This window comes from Actinia tenebrosa, unplaced genomic scaffold, assembly GCF_029948245.1.
Source record: "Actinia tenebrosa isolate PJP-AT-01 unplaced genomic scaffold, QUT_ActTen_1.0 PGA_scaffold0__85_contigs__length_37466705, whole genome shotgun sequence".
In the NCBI taxonomy this organism is placed as follows: Eukaryota; Metazoa; Cnidaria; class Anthozoa; order Actiniaria; family Actiniidae; genus Actinia; species Actinia tenebrosa.
Window position 1 is genome coordinate 28,452,145 of NW_028292569.1, and position 19,798 is coordinate 28,471,942.

General features: G+C 39.8%; 1 protein-coding gene across 1 annotated transcript; it reads left to right on the plus strand.

Annotated features, from left to right (window-relative positions):
• Positions 1 to 1,621: 1,621 nt before the first annotated feature.
• Positions 1,622 to 18,711, plus strand: LOC116301677 ((E3-independent) E2 ubiquitin-conjugating enzyme UBE2O). The gene is made up of 14 exons (XM_089038957.1): positions 1,622 to 1,822; positions 4,936 to 5,109; positions 6,069 to 6,166; positions 6,923 to 6,983; positions 7,329 to 7,469; positions 8,157 to 8,269; positions 8,401 to 9,014; positions 9,336 to 9,586; positions 10,293 to 10,391; positions 11,086 to 11,320; positions 11,789 to 11,952; positions 12,829 to 13,090; positions 13,658 to 13,859; positions 15,771 to 18,711. The coding sequence occupies exons 1-14, from the start codon at positions 1,634 to 1,636 to the stop codon at positions 16,276 to 16,278; spliced, it is 3,111 nt and encodes a 1,036-aa protein (XP_088895083.1). The 5' UTR covers positions 1,622 to 1,633; the 3' UTR covers positions 16,279 to 18,711.
• The last annotated feature ends 1,087 nt before the right edge of the window (positions 18,712 to 19,798 follow it).

Consider the following 19,798-nt stretch of genomic DNA (forward strand, 5'->3'; position numbering starts at 1 on the left):
GTTCCTTAATTATTTTATTTATGGTTGAATGACGAATTTTGAGTATCTGTCAACATGGTGTGACTCAGCTTTCGTGGTGAAAATTATAAAAGGTTAGAAAGATTAAAGCTGACCAAAACACGAAAGAAAAAAAAATCGAAAAAGGTGTGTAATGTTTTGTTAGGTGTTACAAAATAGTCTTTGTTTTTTGGTTTGTTTTATTACGACTGCACGTGTTTTTTAAACAACGATAAAGCCCTTAAAACAAAAACAAAAAATTCTATTTGTTTGTATTTCATTTCTTGTACATAATTTTACTGGTAACTTTGTCGAAGAGTAAATTCCCTTTTAAAATAATCTTTTCAGACGAACGGATAGACATACAAAAGTTTCTATATTTAGAATATGATGTCATAATTGTGCGAATGAAAACACTACGAGTTTCGATCGCATGAATCTTTTATTTTATATATTTTTTAGTTTCGCGTCATAATATTAAAAATTTCATCAATAAAGTAAAAAGCTTTTTTATTAAATTTTCGAGGTACGTTAGTTTGCGTGATTGTAAATTCGAAACAATAATATGAAATCGATCTTTTAAATATTCAAGCTTTTTATTTTGTTTTATTTGACTGACTTTGTTTGCATATATTAAGATTTCCCATTGCTAAGCTTATCTGTATGAATTTTAAGCACGGAAATTCTGCTTTTATGAGTAGATACCATCTAAATAAGTTGTATTGTATGATATTGAATGAATGAATCTGATCGTATGTTCTTAATATTCCTTCTCAGTCTTCTTCTTCTCCTTCTTCTTTCTCAGTTAAGAGTTTAAAGTCATTTAAAAGTAAATTCTATCACCGGTAAGACTTTCTAATATTATTTGAACGAAATATTCTCTTCGTGTTGTTTACTACAAGTTGCATATAGCAACAGTCGTTTTTTATAATCTTTTGTTTAATTTTAATCCGTTGTCATAGCTTCGTCAAATACTTGACTTTATTTACGCATTGTAAAGTGATTTTACTGAAAAAAATGATTTCCCCCCCCATTTTTCTAAAGGTTTATTAGTTAACACAGTACAGTAGGGAGACAATATGTAAAGTAAGACCAATGCACGGTAAAAAATTCGCGCGCGTTTATACGTTTATTCGTCATTCGACTGTAATGTTATAAACATATGTGATTGTCACGTCCATTTGAGATTTAGTTCTTTAAAGTGTGGAATTGAAGGACCACGGAATGGGCGGAACACGCAGATTAACCTGCACCTTTCTGAGGTTGTTCCACGGTTTCACTGTTCCATGTTACGTATATCAAAGCCTTGGTTTACCGACACTCCGCGAATTGGAAGTGACGCCGGAGAACATTGAAGTATGGACATTTTTCAGATGGTTATATGTTTTCACTTGAACACAAGGCTAGTCAGTCCAGAACAATAGTATTTGAACATATTTTGATTTTGTATCTACAAATGAGAAAAAGTCGGGGGGATCGGAATCGATTTTAACTCGTATTATCCTTTCTCCAACAACCCACCCTCCCCCTCCCCCTCCCCCTTTCCCCACCCCCGGCCCCGGCCCCAAAACCATGCCGGGAAAATACAACTCGCCATGCTTGGGATCCCTGTGTTACTAGTCATTGAGAAAGCAAGATGGCGGACGAAGGAGGCATTTACGCAGAAGACATAGTAAAAAACTCTTATGGTACACTAGGATTAGTCGTACAGGACGCCGAAGAAACTTCTGATGACTCAGACAACGAGGATGAAGCTTTAAAGAAAGGGGAATTGATTGTTTCTTGGTATCCGTCGGGAAACGAGGAAACAACTTTGATTTCAAAGGTAAATTTTGAAAACGTGTCAAAATTTCTTGTTATTCTTACTTTAATTTAAACAAAAAATTCTGATTTTTTTCTTTCATCTCTTCCTATTCCAAGCACTTATAATCTTGTTCCTGTCCTGAACTTATATATTTTACGCTTTGTAAAGTAATACGTTTTTATTTAAACGTATTTTATTTTTTATATTTAAAGGGCCACTTGGACGAAAATTGTTCCAAAATTAAAACTCTTTCATTCGAGCTGGAACTTTGCTGAAATAATCTTGAACACATTAAGAACCTCTCACTGAAATATCTTTCTAATATTCGAAAGGGAAGGGCCAAAATTTTACGATTTATTTTCGTCCGCCATTAATTTCTTTGTGTCACGGCCAACGAGTCATTATGTACAGCAGTTTTACGCTGTGACGTCATTTACTCAACGCTGTCATGTTAGCGTTGTTTTGACTATACATTTCTTGTTAAATTACCTGAAGTTTATTTGATGTTTTAAACGCGTTATCGTGAAAAGAATCTCTAAACAGACTTTTTTTAAACCTTTGATACCTCTTCAAATATGATGGAAACTCCTTTGGACGCTCGCTTTGTCAATCCTGAAGAGTTAGAACCATAAATTATAATGTATGAAGATGAAGCCGAACTAGAAGAAGAAGCAATGCTTGGGAAGAGGTTTTCATAAAAATTCCTTACGTTCATTTCATTATTTGTATTTGCTACCTACTGTCCATGATATAAAGATCTTAAATTTGAAGTTTCAATGTAATCTAATAGTGATTGATGTTATGAAAACAACCGATTGCCTTTTGAATTCTGCGTTGTGATATAAAGATTTGTGACAATATACTTAGATCTATGTGCCGAATAATTTAGAATGTGATCTCGTAATTCTCCTAGCTGATTTACTACAGAACGGTTATTATTTGCTTCAAAATGTTTATTATGCATTGAATAGGTACAAACATACGATTATCTAATATCATCTTTGTAATAGAACATGTCAAAGGTTTCTTATTTATTACTCGCGCGACAGCGGCGTCTGTCACTCAGCTCGTAGATTTTTCTTTCATTGTGTCGGATGTCTCGCGGACCCAAATTGTGGGGTTGTTCTTTGCCCTTGTATGTAAATATACCTTGAAAAATTGTTATCCTTAAAATGATTCGAATCCCGAATATCTCAGTCACTTCGCGCGATGGAACCGCTAGAATCTCGTCCATGCGTCCTACTTTGTTGTGATTCTTGGCTTGCCGAGATGTATTGAAATTTTCGAATTATGATCGTCAGTATTATTGAAACTGAAAAATTTCAGCGCCTAGACATTGTTTGGTCATATAGTAGTTAGGAAACCGAATGAAACATTAAATATTTTCTGGATAAACCAAATAAACCGAGTTTTACGAACATGGCACATACATTACCCACCAATGTTTTGGTTTGGGTTGAGTAAATGACGTCATAAGTACTCGTGCCAGTCTTCTTGAGTCGAATTCTGTGATTCAAAGAAATTAATGGCGGACGAAAATAAATCGTAAAATTTTGGCCCTTTCCTTTCGAATATCAGAAAGATATTCCAGTGGGTGGTTCTTAATGTATCCTAGATTATTTCAGCAAAGTTCCAGCTCGAATGAAAGAGTTTTAATTTTGGAGCGATTTTCGTCCAAGTGGCCCTTTAATAGTTTTTCTTAATTAAACTTGATTGTGGTTCAGAAGATTTCTTTAGAAACGATGGGGTTTTAAACCTACCTGGTTTTATTTTATAGTTTCATTTTATTTCTTTTTACTTTAATTTGAACATTGAGCCTGGAAATTAAACTATAATTTTCTTAAGATCTCGACTTAACATTTTCAAATTCCACGTGCTGTCTTTAAATAAGCTTATCATAAATTAATTGATGCAGTGGGTTTTTATGTTCATTAAAGATCAGGGCCTGGTCATATGAAGGGGAATAGCGCTATCCAATGGATAAATCCTTATCCAGCAGACAAGTTGATGCTGTTATCCAATAAATCTATCCACTGGATATTTTTTCCAGCATTTTGTATTTTGAGCTATTTTTTTTCATCAACTTTGTTTAACGGTTGATCACATATATGTAAATTGCATCAAAGTTCTAACCATCTTCTTTGTTGCCCTTGGAAACAACTTGGAAACATGTCAGCCAGCTCTCAGAAATAATGATAAAGTGCCACTAACACCTTACTCAATATTTTCAGTATTGATTCTACATGAAGTGAATAGTTGAATGGTAAAATATTTTTGTATAGATTGAGTGACGCATCTTGAAAATATCAAGGTTTATACTTCCAATATGTGATGTCATAGAAGGTTTTATTATAAATATACGAAACGTTTTTAGGGCAGTAATTCATCCTGTATAATAAAACACCATTATCTTGCTCAGGATTTATACAAAGTATATTGCAATTTTTCCCCATAATAATCAATGTTTCGATTTACAAATTATGACAAATCCTTCAAATCCCTTTCAAAAACTCATGAATAATTCATAAGCCTTTGGTCCAATTGGAGCCACCATACACGTCACGTGCATGGACCTTTATACCCGATAAAGTCCTCTTCATTAGTATTCTTTATATAAAGAATACTAATGAGGATGAAACTTTATATAAAGACTCATTGTTATTAGTATTCTTTATATAAAGAATACTAATGTGCACAACCTTATCAGAATAAAGGTGCATCCAAGTTTAGATGAAGACTTAGAGCCTCATCAAGTTCAGTCTCACGTTCGATCATCAACGACCCATAAATTATCGTCAACTAGTGCCCCTGTCTTGAGTTCGGCATGTTGGTTTCAACTTGTGGAAGCCTTTTTTGCACTTACTGCGCATGGCAGTGGCGTACCAACCTCACTGCGCATGACATTGCTGTACAAACGACTATCAAAGTATAAAAGTTAATGTTCGCGAGGTATATGGTCGCTCTACTTCAACCAAAGGGTTGTGAATTATACTTAAAGTTTTTGAAGTTTTTAATAAACTCGCAGATCGTGTTTTATCGGGTCTAAAACCCGATAAAACACTCCTGCTCGTTTATTAAACACTACATAATGACATCACACTCATTAACATATTTATTCTCCCCGTCTCGGGCAGGTAAAGCTTGCAGACCGTTCCTTACTCCCTGGAGATGTAGTAAAGCATGCAGACCCCAATAAATCTAAACAGAAGGGATATATTAGTGATGTGGAAGTTGTGGCGAGCGTTAAAGTACTGGCAGCAAATCAAGTGGTGACAAATGTGAACTGTCGTGAACTTGAGCCATTACAGGTATGTTTTATATTACGTAGCCACCATATAAATGCACTCTTATTTGTTTGCTAGAATTATCTTTACATTTTGAAAATTTTTGAACGTTTTGGACAATTTTGAACATTTTTGTAGATGCATGTTTATATAACTAAAGTAGAGTTTAAGTTTCTGTGGAACCCAGGTACTCTGTCTGAATTGGCTTGGCGAGCACTAGCAGTAGCCACAGTTTGGGGCTCTGATGGGCCGGCTTGGACAGAGTGCGGGGGTTTCTATATCTATATCTATATATATTTCTATATTTTATGTTTGAAAATTCATTGTAAAGCGTTATAGAGTGTAATATGTGACGCTAATGAAATTCATTAAATTATTATTATTATTATTATTATTATTATTATCTATAATTAAAAGACAGCTTGTATAGTTTGGAGTTGATAGCCCACGATGCCAATGCGTATAGGCTATTGACTCGTAGATTATGAGGGCAAGAGGTTATTGTTTTCGTATAAAATTACTAATAGGTCAAAGAAATGAATACCAACAATATTGAAATTAGGTTTAAATTTTTTTTTTTGCGTAATGTTTTGGTTTTCAAAACTGTTAAATTATGCTAATAGTGGACTATCACTAATACACCACTAGTAGCTCAGCCAATTAGAGTGCAGGATTTGTGATAAACCATTAATACTAAGGTATGTACTGATAAATAGTCATACTAGGGGTCTATCATCAGTGCTGCTCTCTGACTGGATGAACTACAGTGTACCACCAGTAGCAAAAAGTGCCGGCTTTAAAGACCAAAACATTGAATTCAACTTTAATTTAAAACTTGTTTGCATCTTTATATTTGACCGACTAGTCGAATTTGACTAAAACAATTAGTCCTCTTTCCCTCGTTGCCAATGAATAAATAGCTCATTCAGGCTCTCTCGGGCTAATTGCTAAATAGCCTTATAATTAATTCTTTTAAATAACAGGAGTTATTACCAGGAGTTCATGTCACCCTCGGACCATGGTTAGGGTTTGTTAAAGAAGCAAACCAGAGAGTTACGCTGAAGATGAAAAATGGTTCAAGGTAAATATATATCAGTTTACAGTACATCTTAAGTTGAGATTCAGACTTGATTGCGAGGCTTTAGAAGATAATACAGTTTCATGTAATGCAGGGGCGGATCCAGGGGAGGGGTTCAGGGGGTGCTCACCCCTCCCTGCTTTGACTTTGCACCCCTACTTCAAAGATAACCAATGCTGTTTTTCCCTTTGATTCTAAGGGGTGCACCCAGGGTTTCGTGCTACTCCTTGAAATCCTTGAAAAGTCCTTGAATTGAAAACACATTTTCAAGGGCGCTTGAAAAGCTCTTGAAAATAGGGAAAAACACCAAAACTCCTGGAATACTCCTTGAATTTAATACAAACTTAATGCTATTTCTAACTTTCCTTTAAAAATAAATAACGATTCAAATTGATTGAAGAGTTTCTGGTTGCTTGTTTACTGGTTGGTTGTGTGTCATGATCATTTTTTATTGGTGGACGTGGCCCCGGCTGAATTAGCTGCACTGAAACATTGAATCAATAATTAAACCACGTTCTAATACGAAAAACTTTGTCCTTGAAAATCGAATTTTTGTGCTTGAAAAGTGCTTAAAAAGTCCTTGAATTTTGTAACGAAAATGTAGCACAATGAAACCCTGTGCATTCTTCCCTGGGTTAACTTTGTACACAGCAGAACACACATAAAGCACACCCTCCTAACCAATCAAAACACAAGATTTATAACAGCTGTTTTAAAACTCAATTTAAAGGCATTCTTATATTTCATTTCTTTCCCTAGATGTTGCATAGAGGATGAGCAGACTGAAATGTTATATGACATGTCAGATCAAAGAGATGAGGTTTGTATGGCAAAATATCTATAGTATTAGCCGACTATTTATCTTATTTGGTGCCCAAATCACTAATGAGTGACATCAAACATTCGCAAATTCACCAATAATGGTTTCTGTACCTAAAGTCGGTAACCATGGAAACAGCCCATCACCTTAACGTGTCACAACCAGTTGATCAGAAATAGTGACTTATGAATGACGTCACTGCTAAACTGCAGCACTTATTAGCAACGTTAATTTTTCTTTTCATTTTGTGACCCGAAAATCCATAATTTCAAGAGGGAAAATTGCTCCTCAGTTTTGCAATTTTTTCTTCATATCACTTGAAATATTCTCTTTTTGTTTTCACAGGATTCGCCATTTTATTCAGAGGCTTTCTACCCTGGTCAAGTCGTTGCCGGCCCATCTAAAGTATTTAAGGAAGCAAAATGGTTATCAGGCGCTAAGCCTATCATTCACAGTCAGCAACAAATGAGAGGAACAGTAGAGGAAGTATGTTGAGTGTCTTGTATCTTTGCTCGGGCTAGCTGTGCATGCCTGTAGTTTGCAATGTTGTCTTTATAGTTTTGCGTAACTGATGTTTTCCCGCTTTCCAGACCACGTGTCATTCGCTAGAGAATTTTGTTTGTTTAATGGTTGCACATAAGAAGATACATGAATATGGATACGACGATGACACCAGGGAAAAACGTTTGCGCATGCGTGCACTTCAGCACGTTTTCTAAGAATTTTGAAGAGTTTGAGTGAGAAAATAAATGTTTGCTTTCTTCAAGTATACAAAAAAGTTTGAGAGTATACTTTTGTCAGACCAAGATACTGTATTAACAAACACAATATGAAAGAATTAATCTTAAGTTTCAAGCATGGACAATGAGTTTTGGCATTTTGTGAAGTCCAATTTATAAGGCATGTTTGAAAGTCAAATTTACTTATGTTTTGACTAATTTGCATACGGATTCAGAGCATGCGCAGACGTTTTTCACTCGTGTCTACAACGATACGACGATACGACTCAAACTACTTAAGAGAATGGCATGTGATCTCAATTGGAAAGTATTACAACAATTGTAAAGAGGTTTAGTGTCCTCTTAAAGCGCGTGTTCTCTGCCGATAAGTTAAAAACGAAGGCTCATATCTCCAAATAGTGTCAGAGCTTAAAACGGTAAGTACATTTTTCAGGTGAAGGTCGTCTCTTGTGAACTCAACTGGCAGATTTGCGGTGCTTGCCCTGGAGAAGAGTTTGGGGTCTTGATCCAACCAGACGCTACTGTGAATGAAGATCAGCTATCCAGGTATTGAAGATTTATTTTTCCTTTCCTCTCTCCTCTCCTCTCTCTCTCCTCTCCTCTCCTCTCCTCTCCTCTCCTCTCCTTTGCAATCTTCCTCTATATTCCAAACTTCATACACGTTATTTATATACCAGGCTCAAAGTGGTCAACCATTATCGCCATGCCAGCATTCAAATCGGCGATAAAGCATTCTACACCGTAAAAGCCAAGGACCTTGAAATGACTGCCAATAGTCAAGAAGGAAAGCCTTCCTCTCTTGCCCCCCTCCCCAATGGACAACGAGCAGACGCTGGGCAGGTAGGGAACAGTTTGTCTCCCTTATCAGACCATGTCCCTGAAGAAGAAGTCTCGTGGCATGAAGAAAATAAAAAATCCCACCACCAAGGAGTTGTTTCCGATTCCACCGATGCTGATGACGATGGAGACGGCGGTGAGCACACGGGACATAAATCCAAAGGTGCTCACTCACAGGGCCCTAAACACGACTCCTCTACGGGGGCACCCTCTATGAGGTTCCCAGTGAAGCGAAGGCGTAAGCGGGCGAAGCGAAAACGCAAACCATTGCCTCACATGGAGGTGAACGTGGGAGATAAGGTTTGTGTAGAGATTACATCTACTTGTACCACTGTTGACGTCATATGGCAGGACAGATCCAAAAACACAAGGATCCCATCAACTGATCTTACACCAGTATTTCATCTGGACGAGCATGAGTTCTTTCCTGGGGACTATGTCAACGACAAACGAGGTGCATTTTATAAACAAGATTATGAAATATTTCAATCAATAATTTTCTATATATTTGATATACATATAACGCGCGCGCCGATTGGCTGGCTAGCGTGTTTATATCAGAGTACAGAGAGTACTCTCGCTCAAAATCGTTCAAAAATATCTTATAAAAGCAATATTAAACGGACGCGGTAAAAGTGGAATTTTTTCCTTGCGTTTCCACACTACGGCGGATTCCGAGCAAGCGCGTAGCAATGAAGACAGTGGCAAATTCCATTGACTTGTGGTCGTGAATTTAAGTGTCTAACCTTTGTCATTGCAATGCTTTGGTTTACAGTGACAGCCGATGCGACTGTATATGGAACAGTCCTGACCACAAACTGCGCCTCACGCACGTGTGACGTCAAGTGGTTCACCCGAGAAGGCACCGAACTCTCTATCGAACGTGACGTCAGTGTCTACGACATCGCCGAGCACACGGACTTTGTGTTTAATTCGGGGGATATTGTGGTTCGCATGGTCCCCCCTGACTATTGTACGTCCCCCCTGGCTGCAGCCCCAACGCCTTCGACACCATGTGTTGGTCAGGTATGTTTGGTACTAATCATTTTTCTACCCTCTCCTCCCTTGAGGGTAAACGTTTTGACTTTACTTTTACTTTTTAAACATTGAATAAGTTTAAAAAGACCACCTCAAGCGCAAACCGCCGCCTGGCGTGGTTCAAGCCTCAGCCGGACTAACACTCAGGGTCTTAAAAAAACTGAGGAGAAGGTGCTGCCTTTTCAATTACAACTACAAATGGCTAGACCTTCGAGCCTTCTCGGATAAGGACTTAAAACCGCAGGCCCCGTCTGTCTTCAGTATTTAACAGTTATTCGCCGAAGGCGAAGTGAATATCGGGGAATAATAATCAAAACGAAGTTGAGGTTATTATTCTCGATATTCACTGAGCCTGAGGTGAATAATTGTTTTAGTATAAATACACAGGTGATTCTTTTAAAACAAGAAGAAAAAAAGAAGATAAAAGACACATTTAAAATTAGGAACAGCAACAAAGCGGCTGGCCGCCATTTTGGATTATCGCTGGAGGTGAATATCGTGTGTGAGTTTCTCGACCAATCAGCGCGCGAGATTTTCAATAATCAACTGTATTTATACTAAACAACCTCGTATGAGGCTGGTGACGACCATGTTCAATGTCTGTGCTAATACTAAAGGGCCCACAGTTTTGTGGTAAAATAAAATGATAAAATAAAATAAGAATGAAATAAACTGAAGATATTGTTTGTTTTAGGTGATGAATGTAGACGAGCATGGAAACGTGTTTATTCGGTGGGTGGATGAAACAGAGGCGCACGTGATACCACAAGAACTTTACAAAGTTGACACCGAGGTGTGCATATTTTCTGTTTTGCCGCCATATTGCTCCTTGCTTTGCCTTGCCTTGCCTTGCCTTGCCTTGCCTGCCTCGCCTCGCCTCGCCTCGCCTCGCCTTTCTCTCCTTTCTTTTCATTTTCTTTGCATTCCTTTCATATTCCCTACCTTGCCTTGCTCAGCTGTGCCTTGCCTCGCATTGTCTTACCTTGCCTAGTCCAGAGCTGGACCCACTCTTATCGATGCGTGCGCGGCGGAGACGAACCGAGTAGCGAAAATAGACTGGCAAGAATTTGTAAATTTTTTTTGTGTTTCGTGCGCGCGCGGTATTTCCTTTTGATTTTGAGATATAAGTTAAACAGTTAGCGAGAAAAGTGGTTCCAGTTCTTGACTATAACTTCCGTGCCTTGTCTCGCCTTGTCTCGCTCTTTTCCCTCGCCCAATATACCGTTTTCTTAAGGTTGCGTGCGCATCCAACTTGACGGGCCACAAAACTGAAATAAGCAAATTCAGTAAAATTGAGAAGACAGTTTTATATTTAAAGAGGAGAATAATCAATTTTATGAATTCTTATCGAAAACAATTTCATAGCAATGCATGATAATACTCGTGTTCTGGTGTCGTGGCCCGTCGAGCTCCTTAGATTTGGACGCGCACGCAACCTTGAGAAAACGGTGTATTAACCTTATTTTATATCTATTCTGTTATCATAGGACGATGATCAATCGGTTGAATACGGAGATGACTCACAAAACAACAGCGAGGACGAATGGGAAACTGCTAGTGACGTCAGCAGTGACGAGGCATCACCTGACCATGATGACGTCATCATAGATAACTCATCTCCGCAGGTTGATGGAGAAGGAAGAGGAGAAGAGAATGACACAGAAAATAAGGAAGCAGTTGATTTGAATGCATTAAACGAGATTTTGTCCAATAGGAATCCAGGTAAGAAAACGTACGAGCTTGTGTGATTGGCTGAAGACAATGTTGACAGTTTTTATATGGCATATCCTTATTGGTTAATATCATGTCCAGATTATCCAATAGAAATCCCAGATAATTTAACGTTACACAAAATGTTGCAATAAGTTTAATAGACTTTTACCTTGGCCTTAGTGTTTTCCCATTTCTGACAACATGTCATTCTCTAGAATATCATTTCTTTGTTTAACGGTTGCGCATGAAAAGACACGTGAATATAGATACAACTGAATCTCTCAAGAGAATAACACATGGTCTGGAATGGGAAAACATTAAGCCTAAGCCAAGGAGGTCTATTGTTTAACATATATATATATTTTTTTCAACATTTTAAATACTTAATGCATAATATTATTTTCCAACATTTAACAATATCTAAAAAAATTCGTTTATAATGTTATCTCATCTGTCAACAAATGCACATTATTTCAGCCTTCATGATTCTTGGTGCTGTCCCAGAAGACCATATTTTCAAGAGTACTATTTTCGACCCTGGTAACCGCCGCAAAATCATGTCGGTGATTCAAAGAGAACTTAGTCTTCTGCATAGTTCTCTGCCATCTGGTATATTAGTGAGAAGCTTTGAAGATAGAGTGGTAAGTAATGAAGTCCTGCTTGTCCTTGTGTCCTTGTATCCTTGTGTCCTTGTCCTCATCCTCTCCTCGTCCTCTCCTTGTCCTCTCCTCATCCTCTCCTCGTCTTCTCCTCGTCCTCTCCTCGTCGTCGTCGTCTTCTCGTCCTCTCCTCGTCATCATCGTCTTCTCGTCCTCTCCTCGTCCTCTCGTCGTCTTTTCTCCGTCCTTCTCTCGTCCTCTCCGCGTCCTCTCCTCGTCCTCTCCTCGCTCTCTCCTCGCCCTCTCCTCGCCCTCTCCTCGCCCTCTCCTCGCCCTCTCCTCGCCCTCTCCTCGTCCTCTCCTCATCCTCTCCTCTCTCTCTCTCCTCGCCCTCTCCTCGTCCTCTCCTCGTCGTCGTCGTCTTCTCGTCCTCTCCTTGTCCTCTCCTCGTCTTTTCTCTGTCCTTCTCTCGTCCTCTCCACGTCCTCTCCGCGTCCTCTCCTCGTCCTCTCCTCGCTCTCTCCTCGCTCCTCGCCTCTCCTCGCCCTCTCCTCGTCCTCTCCTCGTCCTCTCCTCTCTCTCTCTCCTCGCCCTCTCCTCGTCCTCTCCTCGTCCTCTCATCGCCTTCTCCTCGCTCTCTCCTCGCCCTCTCCTCGTCCTCTTCTCGTCCTCTCCTCGCTCTCTCCTCTTCCTTTCCTCGTCCCCTCTTCGTCCTCTCCTCGTCCTCTCCTCCTCCTCGTCCTCGCCCTCGTCCTCTTCCTCATCATCCTGGATCTTGGGTCTTTTGTCCTGGGTCCCTTGTCCTGGGTCGTCGATCGTCAGTATTCGGTGTTCAGTCGTCGGTCCTTAATCCTTGTCCTTGCGCTTCTCTTCTCTTGCCTTTAACTAAGTATTTCTTACAATTTTCTTCATCTACAGGATCTTTACCGTGTCATGATCACTGGTCCACCGGGGACCCCATATGAACACGGCCTCTTCCTATTCGATGTGAAGCTACCACAAGACTACTCCAGCTCGCCACCGGTTTTCCACTATATCTCCATGTGCTCCGGTCGCCTCAATCCTAACCTTTACGAAGATGGCAAAGTCTGTGTGAGTCTACTTGGCACATGGACGGGCAAGGGGAGCGAGGTCTGGACACCGAAGTCAAGTGTTTTACAAGTCCTTATTTCAATACAAGGTTATTTCTATACATCATATTTTTTTAGGTTAAAAAAAGTTACAATTATTATATCATGAATTTATTTATGAGCTAGGAAAGCCATATATTTATCAATTATTCGCCGTCATTATAAATTAGTCGTCATTATATCTTAGTATGAGGCTCAGTTTAAACCCAGGTTCGGCTCTTGTGGAGTTCGACGTATGACATCAGCCTAAATTGCCTATGATTGCTACTGTAAGAACGGCGAGCCATAAAAAAATCCACGCATCATTCTTTTCTCTAGTTGCAATCCAGTAATAGACCGCTTCGAATTCCAAATTACCGCTGTGTTCCTTGATTACAGACTCATTTGCACAGGGTTAGCCTCGTATCAGTGTTTAAATATTCACAAATACCAACAGAAAAGTAAAGAATGCACAACTTCAACAATACAAACATTTTGAAACTCGACGGACCTTGACTGGAACACGTGAATATTCTGCACAAACTCGAGGTTAACCCTGTGCAAATGAGTCTGTAATCAAGAAACACAGCGGTAATTTGGAATTCGAATGGGGTCTATTGTTTTCTTCACTTTCTCAGGTCTTATCTTGTGTAGCGAGCCATATTACAACGAAGCAGGGTACGAAAAGCAGCGAGGGAGTCACGAAGGACTCGAAAACAGCAGGTTGTACAACGAAATGGTCATCCTAAAAGTTATTCATTCCATGGCGACCATGATAGCGAGACCTCCGTCGGGATTTGAGACTGAGATTCGACAACACTTCGTTGAGAATATTCCCAAGTAAGTAGATTTGGAAAGGGAAGAAAAATATATAAGAAGATTGTCACGCCGAAAAGCTCTGCAGCTATAAATAAGCGTGTGGCTCTTGTTCCAAGATCGATTTGGAATTTATATTAGAAATGTTGATTGTTGCACAGGTAGCCCAAGCGTAGCGTTAGTGGACCGTGATGTATTAGCGCAGCGCACTGATTCTAAAAATAGCTTAAAGATTCGGACAAACATTGCATTCTGCTTAACCGCTACGAGGATTATACGAACCGATTTTATTATTTTTACTTAAAGTTACAATAATAACCCATGTAATATAAGATCAACTGCGATCGGCTGTGAAAATTATCTGCTGAAAGTAAACTTGTAAGTTTGTTTGTCCGAATTTCGCCTTTGTCTTTGATTGGTAAAGAGGTTTTGCACCATCACTGACTAGCGACTGACATGAAAACACCACGTGATCATAAGGCTAGTCAGTCGACCAATAGTTATTCAGAACAATAGTTATTCAAATTGCTCGCCATATTTCAATTTGGTGTATGTGACAGCCAGCCCGTACCGCTCGGAACGAGTTACTTGTTTGGATTAAAAAACAATAGATTGGTCATCCAAACAATAGCACTAAACCTCACTTTACAAAAGCGGTACTGTACTTAGGGAGCAATGAAAATCCAGCTTCCGAGCGGTACTGGATTACTCGTATGTGATAGCAAATTCGGGGATCAAACCGACCATCTCAGATGTGAAAAGCGACGCTTCAGTAGTGCACATCCTTGACTCCATTTTTTCAAATAGTTTTTTGTATTAACCCATGACATTGCATTGAACAATCTCCCTGATGCAATTAAGGTGACTGCCTACTTTTGGAAATTGATTTAAGCTTTTTTTAAAACTTCGATTTTCCGAATTGAAATTTAATGCTGATTCCAAATCTGGAAAGAAAAATAGGGTGTCCCGAGCTCGTTTTCGAGATAATCAGCATTTAATGGAAGCCTACGCACGAGCTTTTGGAGTAAAAATTGCGCCACTGGAAGGGATTAGAAAAAAATTAAGATTAAAAAGATAATAGTTATTTGCAGACTATATGATTGCACGAACGAAGGCTAGTCAATCCTTCTACAATAATACATGGATATTTTCGACAAAAAGACAGAGAGATACATTGATTTGTCATATTTTGTAGTTTCGGTGCTCTTAAAAAATCTCATAAAGTCGAACAAAAATCCCTACAAAAATCTATTTTTTCACGTGTTCCTGATTTAAACTTTTTCTAAAATGTTGATATAACCTAGATTTTTAGGAGTTTTTTCGAATGAGCTATCAAAAAATATAGAGTCCCGTGTAAAATGTGAGGGTTTTGCCCTGTTGAAGCTCAAAACGCGTATGGTTCTTCAATAAAATCTTGTAGATTTTTCAGCGGTTTTTGAGCGCGCGCACATCGTGGGCTCAAATCGAACGTTCAAAAGTAGACAGCCACCTTAAGTACTCAAGTTCAGTTGCAGAGTTTAAATCTGCACTAAAACACTACCTGTTTACCAGGAGTAACCGACTTTTTTTGCAATTTTTCCCACAAACTTGGTATCCGTCTGGTGCTTTTGTAAAAGGCATCGAGACGTTGTATGATGCGTCTGTTAAGAACTTAAAGAACTTATTATTATTTAAGAACTTATTATTATCATTATTATTATTATTATCATTATTATTATTATCATTCCTTCATTGCACAGCAAAATAAGGATATTAATATTATTGTTGTTGTTGTTGATGTTATTATTATTGTTGTTGTTGTTTTTGTCCTCCAACATGGCTTTCTTGAAAACCCAATATGAATAAAGGGACGAATTTATAACGCTTCCAGTACTAGAACCCATACTATTCCAGAAGTTGTGTGTATTTTCTTGACGCCAATATTCATTTCTTAAGGTTGCTGCAAAAACTCAACTTCTGGCTTGAACACAACAAAATACTCACAGCAGCCGAAGATTCATGCAATGATGTCCTTGACAACGAAGCTACCGCGACACAGGAAGACCGTAAGGAAGTAAAAGATGAAAAGAAACTAGAAGAACAGAAACCAAAGGAAGACCAATCTACTACAAAATTACCACAGGAAGACCAATGCCCAGCAAATATACCACACGAAGAGGAAAATGGATTAGTAGAAGAAAGCGCTGAAGAGAACCGAACGGGAACAGTAGAGAAGCCAGAGGGAGAGAGCTGTCAAAGTTCCGCATCAAGCCGGACATCCCAACTACAGGAAGCCCATAAATCCTCAAACGACCCACTCAAATTATCCGATTTTCCCCTTTTCCCGCTTTCAAAAGGCTTTCGTAAAAGTCTCGAAGGTTGTTTGCGGCAGCTCAAAATTGCTACGGAAGCTCAGAATTTACGGGCGTGTACTTCAATAGAAAAAGTGCTGAATAATCTTTAGAAACAGTATTTGAAAATATTATTCCCTGCTTAAGAGAAAAAATGTGTAAAGAATGAACGATATTTAATGAATATAGATTACTTGATTCTGAAAATTTTAAATCGATCAGTGAGATACCTATGCCATAACGGTGAGTTAGCCGCGGCCTGACTTAGATCAGCACAGAGATTGATTCAGGGTTCCATCTGTGAGTTAGCCATGCCCTGACTTATAGATCAGCCCAGAGGTTGTTTCAGGGTTCTATCTGTGAGTTAGCCATGCCCTGACTTAGATCAGCCCAGAGGTTGTTTCAGGGTTCTATCTGTGTGTTAGCCATGCCCTGACTTAGATCAGCCCAGAGGTTGTTTCAGGGTTCTATCTGTGAGTTAGCCATGCCCTAACTTAGATCAGCCCAGAGGTTGTTTCAGGGTTCTATCTGTGTGTTAGCCATGCCCTGACTTAGATCAGCCCAGAGGTTGTTTCAGGGTTCTATCTGTGAGTTAGCCATGCCCTGACTTAGATCAGCCCAGAGGTTGTTTCAGGGTTCAATCTGTGAGTTAGCCATGCCCTGACTTAGATCAGCCCAGAGGTTGTTTCAGGGTTCTATCTGTGTGATAGCTGTGCCCTGACTTAGATCAGCCCAGAGGTTGTTTCAGGGTTCTATCTGTGTGTTAGCCATGCCCTGACTTAGATCAGCCCAGAGGTTGTTTCAGGGTTCTATCTGTGTGTTAGGCATGTCCTGACTTAGATCAGCCCAGAGGTTGTTTCAGGGTTCTATCTGTGTGTTAGCCATGCCCTGACTTAGATCAGCCCAGAGGTTGTTTCAGGGTTCTATCTGTGAGTTAGCCATGCCCTAACTTAGATCAGCCCAGAGGTTGTTTCAGGGTTCTATCTGTGTGTTAGCCATGCCCTGACTTAGATCAGCCCAGAGGTTGTTTCAGGGTTCTATCTGTGAGTTAGCCATGCCCTGACTTAGATCAGCCCAGAGGTTGTTTCAGGTTTCAATCTGTGAGTTAGCCATGTCCCTGACTTAGATCAGCCCAGAGGTTGTTTCAGGGTTCTATCTGTGTGTTAGCTGTGCCCTGACTTAGATCAGCCCAGAGGTTGTTTCAGGGTTCTATCTGTGTGTTAGCCATGCCCTGACTTAGATCAGCCCAGAGGTTGTTTCAGGGTGCTATCTGTGTGTTAGCCATGTCCTGACTTAGATCAGCCCAGAGGTTGTTTCAGGGTTCTATCTGTGTGTTAGCCATGTCCTGACTTAGATCAGTCCAGAGGTTGTTTCAGGGTTCTATCTGTGTGTTAGCCATGCCCTGACTTAGATCAGCCCAGAGGTTGTTTCAGGGTTCTATCTGTGAGTTAGCCATGCCCTAACTTAGATCAGCCCAGAGGTTGTTTCAGGGTTCTATCTGTGTGTTAGCCATGCCCTGACTTAGATCAGCCCAGAGGTTGTTTCAGGGTTCTATCTGTGAGTTAGCCATGCCCTGACTTAGATCAGCCCAGAGGTTGTTTCAGGTTTCAATCTGTGAGTTAGCCATGCCCTGACTTAGATCAGCCCAGAGGTTGTTTCAGGGTTCTATCTGTGTGTTAGCTGTGCCCTGACTTAGATCAGCCCAGAGGTTGTTTCAGGGTTCTATCTGTGTGTTAGCCATGCCCTGACTTAGATCAGCCCAGAGGTTGTTTCAGGGTTCTATCTGTGTGTTAGCCATGTCCTGACTTAGATCAGCCCAGAGGTTGTTTCAGGGTTCTATCTGTGTGTTAGCCATGTCCTGACTTAGATCAGTCCAGAGGTTGTTTCAGGGTTCTATCTGTGTGTTAGCCATGCCCTGACTTAGATCAGCCCAGAGGTTGTTTCAGGGTTCAATCTGTGAGTTAGCCATGCCCTGACTTAGATCAGCCCAGAGGTTGTTTCAGGGTTCTATCTGTGAGTTAGCCATGCCCTGACTTAGATCAACCCAGAGGTTGTTTCAGGGTTCAATCTGTGAGTTAGCCATGTCCTGACTTAGATCAGCCCAGAGGTTGTTTCAGGGTTCTATCTGTGTGTTAGCCATGCCCTGACTTAGATCAGCCCAGAGGTTGTTTCAGGGTTCGATCTGTGAGTTAGCCGTGCCCTGACTTAGATCAGACCAGAGGTTGTTGGGATAGAATTTAATGTTTTCTCATTCCAGACCATGTGTCATTCCCTAAAGTACTATTTCTTTGTTTAACGATTGCGCATGCGAATCTTATTCTCAAGAGAATGACATTTGGTCTGAAATGGTTAAACATTACGTCCATGATAATTACGCTTATATGACTAAGTATCAAGTCTAATTCAACTGAAAAGCTTGGTTAGGACTCTCACTAAACTATCTGCATATATATTCAACAAATGGATTATGTATTTAACAAATCAAATATTTCAAAATATGAGAAATTGTACCTTAAATGTAAAAAAATAAAATAAAATTTTTTGTAGACTTCGAGACTTGATTGAAGTCCCCAAACAGACCTTTTCCGAAAAGGAAACTTGTTAGGAGACAGGTTCTGCTGGTTTAAGTTCATCTGCAAGCTAAGGGATAGTCGTTTTGAGAGTGAACTAGACGCATATCTGCGTGAACTCGGGCTTCATAGCAGAAAATCGAAAGGATTCTTCGTGAACATTGTCACCCTTTTAGATGGTGCAAAGTCTGTGCAAAATCACGCGTGCTAAAAATGTTGAGGGAGTTGGACTCCATGTTATTCATTACTTGAAACAGCGACAAGTCCTTCCCCATATCCGCCATTACTCAAGCATGTGTTCATGGCTGACTCTACGCATGTGCATAGACTTTGATTTGACGCATGCGCCTTAGGGCTTCGAGGGCGATTTGTGACTGAAGAAAAAAAATAACGAAGCCCAATTTATACCTCGAACATTTCTTCGAAAGCCCGAGTAATTATTTTTATGTATGTCGATGGCTTACTATACTACAATTGTCGTTGAAGTGCGACCCGCGAAGTTTGATACCTCGCTTGCCGGCAGCTAGCATTTCAACGACCGTCAATCAAAGTACTGAGATTTAAAAAAATATATCTCGAGGGAGATTCAGACTAAATCAAAGATTTTAATCCTCTAATCCTCTAAAATCAAACATCAAACTTCGCGGGTCGAACTTCAACCATAATGGTAGTAATCTAGGATCAAAAGTCTACTGAGACATCGAGTACCGAAGGTTCGTCACAGCAATGCGAAACATTTACGGCTATGCTGCGTGAGATTTAGGCCCCATCGCCGAATTATCATCAGGGCCCGGTTGTACGTAGAGTGAATAGCGCTATCCAACAAATAAATCCTTATCCAGTGGATAAGTCGATGGTTTAATTATTCGATAAATTGATCCACTGACTAAGATTTATCCGTCGGATATAGCCTCTATTCACCCTCGTACAACCCCGGGGAGGGGGGAGGTACTCCCATATATGGACTATACGGGGATGATGCGCTGAACAGGGTATGGTTTTTCGAGCTTCTTGTCATAAACAGGGTATGCAATTTCACTCAAGTTCCAAGTTCTTCCTGAGT

What these genes read in the sequence shown, in the direction of transcription:
- LOC116301677 (XM_089038957.1), top strand. Translation starts at nt 1,634, where the DNA reads ATGGCGGACGAAGGAGGCATTTACGCAGAAGACATAGTAAAAAACTCT. An exon ending in AAGATGAAAAATGGTTCAAG is followed by an intron (nt 6,167 to 6,922) that starts GTAAATATATAT and finishes TTCTTTCCCTAG; the next exon opens with ATGTTGCATAGAGGATGAGC. An exon ending in TGAGAGGAACAGTAGAGGAA is followed by an intron (nt 7,470 to 8,156) that starts GTATGTTGAGTG and finishes TACATTTTTCAG; the next exon opens with GTGAAGGTCGTCTCTTGTGA.